This window comes from Eurypyga helias, unplaced genomic scaffold (genome assembly GCF_000690775.1).
Source record: "Eurypyga helias isolate BGI_N326 unplaced genomic scaffold, ASM69077v1 scaffold12381, whole genome shotgun sequence".
Taxonomy (NCBI): Eukaryota; Metazoa; Chordata; class Aves; order Eurypygiformes; family Eurypygidae; genus Eurypyga; species Eurypyga helias.
The window spans coordinates 11509-20919 of NW_010232792.1; the positions used below are offsets into that span (position 1 = coordinate 11509).

Consider the following 9411-nt stretch of genomic DNA (forward strand, 5'->3'; position numbering starts at 1 on the left):
CAAAAGCCAATTTTTAATATTTGGGAACAGGCACAACGATAAGTATTCCTTTCACTAAGAAACACTGTACCCTCTCTTCAGAGTTGGGTATGACAGCAAAGACTCTGCAACAAAGCTCAGAGCAATCCTGACAGAACTGATGTCAGCAGCAGAGATGAGGGAAGACATGAACCAACAGGACTGAGCATGAAGGAGACCCCCAAACTAACTTGCAAGGAGGAGAGTGGGACTCACAAGGGAAAAAAAGCCGTATTTACAAGTCCTTCACACTCAAGAGAAAGGCAAGGGAAATAACTACCCTCAGGCAGGCTTGTGAAGATACTTTATGTTTAATACATCTGAAAAGAATGCATATACAAAGAACTTAGACATGAAAAAGCATTGGTTCAACACTAATGAGTCTACAAGAAATCAGAATTTTGGAAGATGGAGAAGATTCCCTACATTTTAAAAAACTTTGAATTGGCAAGCCGAAATATACTTGTGGTAAAATTCCTACGACACTGCAGTCAGTCTACGTAAAGACCCTGCACACAATCCTCAGTGGGCTGGGGCCCATCTTACAGGTTACTGATGAGCAAAATGCAGAAAAAGGGGATTCCCTTAACTGGTCCCTGTATGGTGCCACATGAAACACTAGAAACCCCTCCCTGCAGCTCCTTCCGACTGACACAGGTCTGTCTTTCCACCCCTCCCTAAAGGAGGCCAAGCCATCCAGCAAGAGATGCACCACCAGGGCCAGCTAAAAAACTCGTCTTAACACACACCAGGTCTTTTCAGAGTGTCAGCAGCATACATGCTGGTCATCGTAAGCATTTCTCTAACCATTAAGCATTGGCAGAAGATGGATTTGTTAAAAGCCAACTGAATCAGTTGGGCACGCTTTAAAAGGTGCGGTTATTTCTTCATCACATGACAAAAGCTTATGATGTCAAGATTAAGGAGGAGACTGGCAAGCTAGTTTCAAGTCAAACGGTGCATCCAGAGAAAAGGATTCTCCTATTCCTAAGGCTTCATAACTTAGAGGAGGGGGGAGAAATTTATGACCTGCACAGTGGAAAGCAATGGGAAGAGATACAAGGCAACTTCAGAGGAGATGCAGATACGTTTTCTACACGCCTCCTTAGAGGAGCACCAGCTTGGGACATTTTACTTTCCTGTATCTGTCTCTAGTACTGACGTCTGCTCACACCCAGGCTGCTGGCTGGCTGCAGAACAGCCCTAGAAGTCCTGCCAGACTGGCATAAGGGACAAGGCTTCAGTAAAACAGCCTAGAATTAGTCTGTTACAGAAAAAGTCATCACAAGCATGCCTGGATTTTAAACAAAAAATTAGAAACAGTAAACAATAAAAAACTAGTACTGATCAGTGTTTTCTGGTAATAATTACTCAAAATTAACTAGTTTAACTGAATTGAGGGAGCACTGGGGAATAAACACTAACATTCTCATCTCACACAGGAATCGGGAAGGGGGGAGATGGGAGTGCAGGGCATTTGTCATTATTGCGAAAACAAATTTTACAGTTTGTATCTTTAGTTTGATTTAAACATTGCTTTTAGTATGACATCGAACACCAGCTTTGCAGAAGGGGCTGTGGAGGGACGTTCATAGCAGCACACACCTGCGAGTCTTCTTCGGCTCCGGAGGCTCCAGGGCAGCCAATATCGCTTCATCAAATACATTCTTTAGGCCTTTCTGAAAAGGGGCAAAGAGAGAAACGGGCAGTCTCATTTTTGAGTTGTCACACAAAGAAAGTCACAGAAAGCCAAATGGCAGTCAAACCCCTCTAACGACGAATCCAGGTTTCCCCACCTACAACTCCCGAGACTCCTTGCTCAGCCAGGCCCCGTCCACACTGTGCTGCTACAGCTAGCGGCTCCCGAGCACCGCATCTGATTTCTGACCAGGAACGCAAACCCTTTGAGGCCAGACCAGTATACTTCACAAGAAGCAAAACACACACATATCCAAGTCATTTCCTTAAGGCAATTTTTATGATTAGGTGGCTACTAGCACATTTGACATGCTAATGACAGAGCAGAAAGTGCTGCATTCAAACGAGGAGCTCGATCCGGAGCACGCTGGGTACAGCAATGCGGACACCCGCGTGTCGGGAGAGAAGAGACAAGGCAAGCATGCAACAGTAAATCGGTCTGGTAGACGCCCTGGTCAGGCTTCCAGCCCCAAACCCCCGACGGTTAGAACAGCCAGGTAGAGCCCAGAAGCTGTGCATGGTATCAGAGAAGTCAAGATGGGAGTACGAAGCAGGCACTGCGCATTGTGTTAAGTGTTAAACTGAAGCCAGGAGTGCAACAGGAATAAAGCTTCATCAGTCATTTATACAAACAACTGCAATTTTTAATTTCAAAATTTAAAGACAAGCTACAATTGATGTTTTCTCCTTAAAACAATAAGAATCAGAAGCATGAGAGAAAAAAGCAGCTTTACATCTTACAGTAACAAGCTTTAAGGATATAGTATTGAAATGAAGAGGTCTACCATGTTAGTGAAAGCAAGAGTTTTAACAGTTCATAAAGCAGTAGCAAGTACATTGATATTTCCTTCCCCCCAAGGGCTGACAAATACTCCACTACAGCACAGACAGCCAAAGCAACAGCAACAAAAAACATCTCACTGCACAAAGGAGAACCAGAAAACCCTCCACATTACAGCAGTAACTTGCAGATCACCGTTTCATGTACTTTCGTCATGCAAATACAGTTAACAAGAGTCACAAGTAGAAATTGAAAAAACACACATCATTTCTTCCAGCTGGATACAGGAAGATCAAACATCATGTCTTAGTCTTTTAATCTTTCTTTAAATAGTGATGTAACCAGATCCTTTCCCCCAACAGCCTGAATTAAAGCTACCCACATCTGGCAACCCAAGCTGCAGAGAGTTAAGCGAGTCCAGTTCGTGTTCCACGGTCACAACGTTTTACTAGAGATATTGAGAACTGTTTTCAGTCCAAGAGCTAATACAGAGGTTGCTCTAAGATGGCAAGCAGACACAACGGCTTTCAATCAAGGTTGTTTTATTCATTTTTTAACCAGGTTTCTACAGTAGTGGGACAGAGGAAGCAGCAGCAAGAGGGGAAGGAGAAAGTTTAGAATATACAGCACTTCCTTTTGGGCTGAGTTTCCGGAGGCTCGAGGGCAGCTAGGATAGCCTCATCAAACACATTCTTCAGACCTCTCTACAAGACAGAGGGGAGGAGAAAAAACAGCAGCCAGGTTAGAGGATTAGAAAAAAACAAGCAGATACAAAGAGCATTCAGGATAGACTAGGCTGAATTCACAGAGGCAGCAAGCAGATTTACTTTGCAAAAAAACAAAGTAGATCCCAGGAGGAAATCTCTTTTAGGTGACCCAGAAGTCAGTGTCAGAGACGGACAGAACATGCGACGGACCAAGTTAGACAAAACGAACACCCAGAAGGGCAGATGCACAAACACGGCAGCAATTGGCAATAACAGGGGGGTGGGAGAGGCCACAGAAGAGAGAGTGGTTTCCACATAACTGCCGAATATACACGTTGGGAGTTTACAGGGGACTAAACACAGTGGAGAGCAGCCTACCCCACCACAGGGATCCAAAAGGTCTGGTGAACCTTTTGTAGTCACCCACCGTGGAGAAGCGAGCACAGACTTACTGCTCCCAGCTACCCCAGCGGCAGCTAGTCCTGAGCCAAGGCCCCAGACAACTCTGCTTTGTGAATTCAGCCCCTGAATAACTGAAGATGGCTGGGAAGACAGGGTCTGGGATCAAAGCAGTACCTCTCTGGTAAGCTATCGTCACCTTCATACACTGGCTATCAGTCTCTGAAAAAGCAATGCAATACCTTACCAGTGCTGCTGGTTTGACCCGGAGAGCATTTCAGTTATTCAGTTTAGTTACCAAAGCAAGTATAACCACTCGAGTCATGGGGAGACAGAAATGGTGTTAGGATCGGAACAACTGAGATCCAACACCAGACAAGCAGTCACAGAGCTGCAAGGAGTCTGCAGGGATTACACCGGCGCACGAAGCACGTGTCGCATTTGCTCTAAGCACAACAGGAACACCGCAGAGTGTCACCACTCTCACACAGCTCTGCCAACTTACATGTGAACAGCAGAAGTGAAACCTGGCTCAGTTTATGCTAACTGGACTCGCCTAAATCTACTGTCGTGAGTGCAACCTTCACAAATTCAGAACAACTGCTTCATCCCAGCCAAAGACAAACTGAAAAGCTTAAATTATTTCCTCTAGACAGTTGTAGTCTTTAAAAAAATTAAGATTTCTACTTATTTTTTAAATCATTCAAATGTAACTGGTTTCTCCCTCACTGGTTAGACTGGATATATCCCTTTTATGCAGTCTTTAATCTTCTTTTACTGAAGCACCTACATGGGAGATCTCTAAGGCAATTCCATCTGGAAGCATTTCAGTCCATCATGTTACATGCAAAATTATACATGAAAGAGCAGAAGTTAAGGAAATCAGCTCATACAATCACTCCGTATATCCTCCTCAGCAACTTTTTTTTTTTTAAACCAAGCTGCAACGCAGACTGACAAAAGAGCTAGAGACTTCAAATAAATCATGCCCATGTGAAGTCTGAGTACTAATTAGATTTTCTTTCTCTACAAGAATAAGGCTGTAGTATAAACTCAATTATGTACTGCTAGATAGATTAAAAAACAGGCAGGGTAAGAGTCAAGAAAACATGCTTCTTTAATTCTCCTACTTGTGGACTACTCCTTGTTTTCCTACTGCACAGGAGAAATTAATTCAAGAGAACAGAACCTGGGATTTGTTTTGAAGGACCTAGCAAAAAACTGGTGTAAGAAAAAAAAAAAACAACACAGGACAGTGACAAAATTGTCATGAAAATGGGACTGAGGTTAAAAGCCTGGATCATACAAGAGTAACCACATGAATGGAACTGTGTTCAATACCACTGGCACACAACCCTCGATACCCCGGTTAAAGTAACACGGCTCCTGTGCTGCACTGGGGAACAGGCTGAGATTCGGCTCCCGTGCTGCACTGGGGAACAGGCTGAGATCCGGCTCCCTTTAACCCCTCCCTTCACGTGCAGGTTAAGACACTTCATAAGTGTGTGTCAAAACTGTTAATCCAGCGTCTGGGGAAAATGGGAACTGAATTCAAAGTTCTCCCTTGTATTACCTTTGACCTTTAAGTCCACTCAGACATTTGGCTCTTAAGTGTAACAGAAGCAATAATTTTGGTTGTTACCTGTTTTCAGTCACCCTTCCCTAACAGCAAAGTGTTACCCACTTTTCACAGTAGCACTGGGCACTATTTCATAGAGAAAAATTACAGACAGACATTGGAAGTGCCTTCATCACAAAAAGGGATTCCACAACCTGAGGGAAAGGGGGATAGAACTGACTCCTCAGCCATCCAAACTCAGGGAGGAGAAAAAATCCTTTATACAGAGAAGACTCAAACTCAGCCTCTTACAACTCACCTAGTGCTTCCAGAACACTGACATCTCCACATAGACAAGCAAGTTCTTCTCAGGAAAGAACCCCAAAACATGCTCTGGCTCCACAATTTTATGATTACTTGTTACTGTAGTGTCAAAGTCATTTGTAAACTAGTTGGAAAGGAAAAAGCACCCTGGACTGCCAAGGTAAACTACAGACAGAAGCCAAGGTAGAAAGAGCCTGAACTACCCTGCTGAGTCTAGCTTCAGTTGAAACCAGGTACTGCACCACCGCCTTGCAGGTAGGAAAACAGCCCTCCTGGCCAGGAAAGCCAGCCGACTCCTGTGTTCGGCAAGCTGCCAGCTAGATCACTGCCGGGAACTTCAAACATCCCTTTGCAGATAATCTACATTTCTCTTTGGCAGCTACTGCTGACAGACTGAGTAAAAACGTCTTTTGTGAGGGGAGTCAACAACAAATGAACGAGGAAGAATAGAGCAGATGCAAACCAACTAGTCTTCCAGGTGAGAAGGTTTCCAAACGCTCCTCTCAGGTTATTCTTGATTCCTAAAACCATCAAGGAGTACAAGCACTAGAGCTCTGGAAGAAATTCAGGCTGAGCTTCCAAGTGCATAAAGCTGCTCTCTGCAATAGATACAGTTTAGTCTATTGGGAAATAAGAAGAAAGGATAAACACTGAAATTTTTAATCATATCAACTCTTAACTCTGGTAATCCTAAATGCTTCCCTGAGATGAGCAGACCAAACAAGGCAAGTTGAAAGCTACAAAGGAAAGAGTCTCAGTGAGCAATACAGGGCAAAATCCTGGTACGTATTTAACCACTAGCAGGTTCTACAGCCTAGTTAGCATCAGCATGTGCCAGACACCATCTAAAATGGCATTTCAGGACTGAACGGATCTAAGAATTACAGCTTAAGGATAACCAACCCTCAGCTTGTGTGCAGGCAGTAAGGAAGCACAGCCAAGACCACCTTTTGATCAGGGATTCCCAGGATGAACTGCCTCGCTTCACCACCTTCAGTGCCAGTGTCTGCACAATTCCACCAAAAGCCTCTTCTCAGCAACTCAGGCAAAGCTTGGTTACAAAAAAGAAAGTCTCAGGATCCCATATGGAAAAATCAACATACACTCTGGTCAAAATGTGGAAGATAAGCAGAAATTCAGGCTTCTGAAGATTAAGTTCCCAGGGTATCCAAAATCAAGGCAACATGCCAGCTAGCCAGCCAATGGCTCCCATCACCCCAACCTAGTGCTCCTAACTTAAAGCGAAAGGATAATGGGGTTTTCTGGCCTCACATCAGCTATTTTAGTTGGCTTTAGACTCACATTCACAGGTCAGTTCGCACAACATCCCCATGTTTATATCCTAAGAACTATTTCATTGTTCTTTTCTGTTTCAACAGAACTTCCATCTTAAGGCAGACAGAGGAAACACAGCTCACCACCAACTGCACAGGAAGCTCTCAACTATGAAGGCTTCTAGTCTTCAGAAGTACCAGAACTTACTTTTCTGAGAGGATTGTCTCTTTGGTTTGACTGCTGTCTTCAGCAGTGAGCTGCATTCTGTGTCCTAACCCAGTTACTGTCTGTAACACACCTTCAAAGTTTTCAACAGCAAAGGCAGCAAGCACATCCTCCTCCACTATCCTTCTGCACTATGCCCGGTCTTCACAGGCTGATTTTCTTTGTACCACTGCCAGCCCCTTGTGCCTCAGAACAGGATAAAGACAGCTACTGTGCCAACAGCAGAAAGAAAGCTCATACCCTTCCCCATCCATATTAAGCTGTTTGTCCACATAACTGAAAAGAAGCATGGAACTCAAGCAAGGAAGAATGGCCAAAGACTAACTCTCACCTGCGTAAGCGCAGAGCATTCCACGTATTTGACAGCCTTCAGGTCCCGGGCCAGTTTTTCAGCTGTCTCTGGAGTTATGGGCTTCTGCTTGTTCTTGGCAAGTTTCTCAATTGTTGAAGGATCATCTCTTAGATCGATCTGGGTCCCAACAAGCAGGAAAGGTGTCTTTGGACAGTGGTGAGTAATTTCAGGTACCCACTAAAGACAGAAAATATTTGTTACTAACCACCTAAGGTAACTCCTGACCTATTCCTGAAACCTCTCCTGCAGCTCCCTTTGTAGGCAGAGCTCAACCAACCTTTTCTTTCACATTTTCAAATGAAGAAGGAGACACCACTGAAAAACAGACCAGAAATACATCTGTCTGTGGATAGCTGAGGGGTCGTAATCTATCATAGTCTTCCTGACCTGGAAGAGGAGAAAATTAGCACAGTATTAGACCCAGACAATTAAACGCTGCCCTTTAGAGGTGGTAAGAATGCATATTCCAGCACAACAGCATTATTGTACTTAATCCTAACTCTTAAGCAAACACGCATGCCCCCAACCCAAACATTCGAAGATTCTGGTTTTCAAGGGCAGAGTTAATACAGTTGCTATGTAACAAGAAGCTGCTTGGAGTCACAGGAGAGCTGGGAAGTCTGACAGGAGCACACTCCAACAAACTGTTAGATCTAACACCCTCAGACCACAGGACACTGTCCTCGTTTGTAATGAAAAGTTGCAGAACATGTATCTGGTTACAGATCAGGTCTTCTGCACCCAGACCTTTCATTAGAAGTATCATGCAATCAAATTTCATTACACTGTAAACACCCTGCAGGTTGGAGAGGAAAAAAAATGTAGTTCTGTTGACTAGAATGTTCCGGTTTATGCCTGTGGACTCTTAGTGTAGTGTCCTCCAGGCAGCCAGTTACAGACAGGTGAGTGTGTTCAGGCCATCCAGCAGCATTGCCCTACAATCTCAGCAAAGCCCCAGGGCCAGCTCTGCTTCAGAAGGAGCCAGGCTCCTCCCTTTGGGTGGGCGAGACAACCAGCAGTTCCTGCCGCACACCACTCGCACTGACCCACCAGCCCGGCTCTGCCCGAGCTCATTCTTGAATCTCCCCCTGCTCAATTCAGTAGCACTCGGGTTTTGGAAAACAAGTCTTGCGCTAAAAAGGAGCTGCTGTACTCGCTGGCAACCAAACCAAACACTTGTTCAAAATGCCAATGGCTGCTCTCTTACCTATCATACAGGACAAAGACCTCTGAGATCTTGAAGGAGATGACTGATCAACCTGGGACGTCTCAGTAGAGGAAGACCTACACTTTGAAGACAAAGGTCTAAAGAGCTTGTGACAGCTGTCGTGCTTGGCTGGACACAAGAGGAGCTAAGCACAGACCAAAACATCTTCCTGTGATTAACAGACTACTCCAAAAAGCTGTCCTCATAGAACAAGCTCTAAACAAAGACTTACTTTTAATTTGAATTTGACATTTTAAATTGTTTTATCCATTTTTAAGTTCTGTAACTTGTGCTGGCTACTCTTCAGCGAAACGCAGGTGACACTAAAGAAGGAAAGGCTCCCATTTCAGAAGCCCAACTCTGAAAGGAAAGCCTTCACATTCACAAGGGTGTAGTCACCTACACACACTGAAGCCACTTAGTTTTCAGAATTACTACGCAGGTTACTGCACTCCTGCTGACAGACAGTACGTGGATACGCGTATCTGCACACACACACTAGTTTCCAAAGGCCTGAACCCAGAGGGTCTCAGCAGGGAAACAGGCAGAGAAGGCCCTAACTCAGCTTTTACCCATGCGGGTATAGGAATGCTATAGCTGAGACCCACCTAAGTACTGGTCTCTACAGAGCTAACGCAATGCATGTCAGGAAGGAGCCTCTCTTCTCTAATTAACTCCATATCCAAGAATTAAGGTGCTTGCAATAACTAACACACAAACCACATTTATGAGAAAGTGTGAAGAGCTAATTGAAGCTACAAGGTTTAACTGGAAGCATAAGATAATTTCATTAATCAAATAAGACACTAATGATGATGCTGTAAAACAGAAACAGATTATAGAATCATAGAATGCTTCAGGTTGGAA

The 9411-nt window shown here is 44.3% G+C and overlaps 1 protein-coding gene across 1 annotated transcript; it reads right to left on the reverse strand.

Annotated features, from left to right (window-relative positions):
* Positions 1 to 882: 882 nt before the first annotated feature.
* CDC42 (cell division cycle 42) lies at positions 883 to 7724 on the reverse strand (the record flags this gene model as incomplete). The annotated part of the gene is made up of 3 exons (XM_010161515.1): positions 883 to 1697; positions 7317 to 7514; positions 7615 to 7724. Coding segments are annotated over 3 exons (398 nt in total), but the record flags the coding sequence as incomplete, so codon positions are not given.
* Positions 7725 to 9411: the final 1687 nt, after the last annotated feature.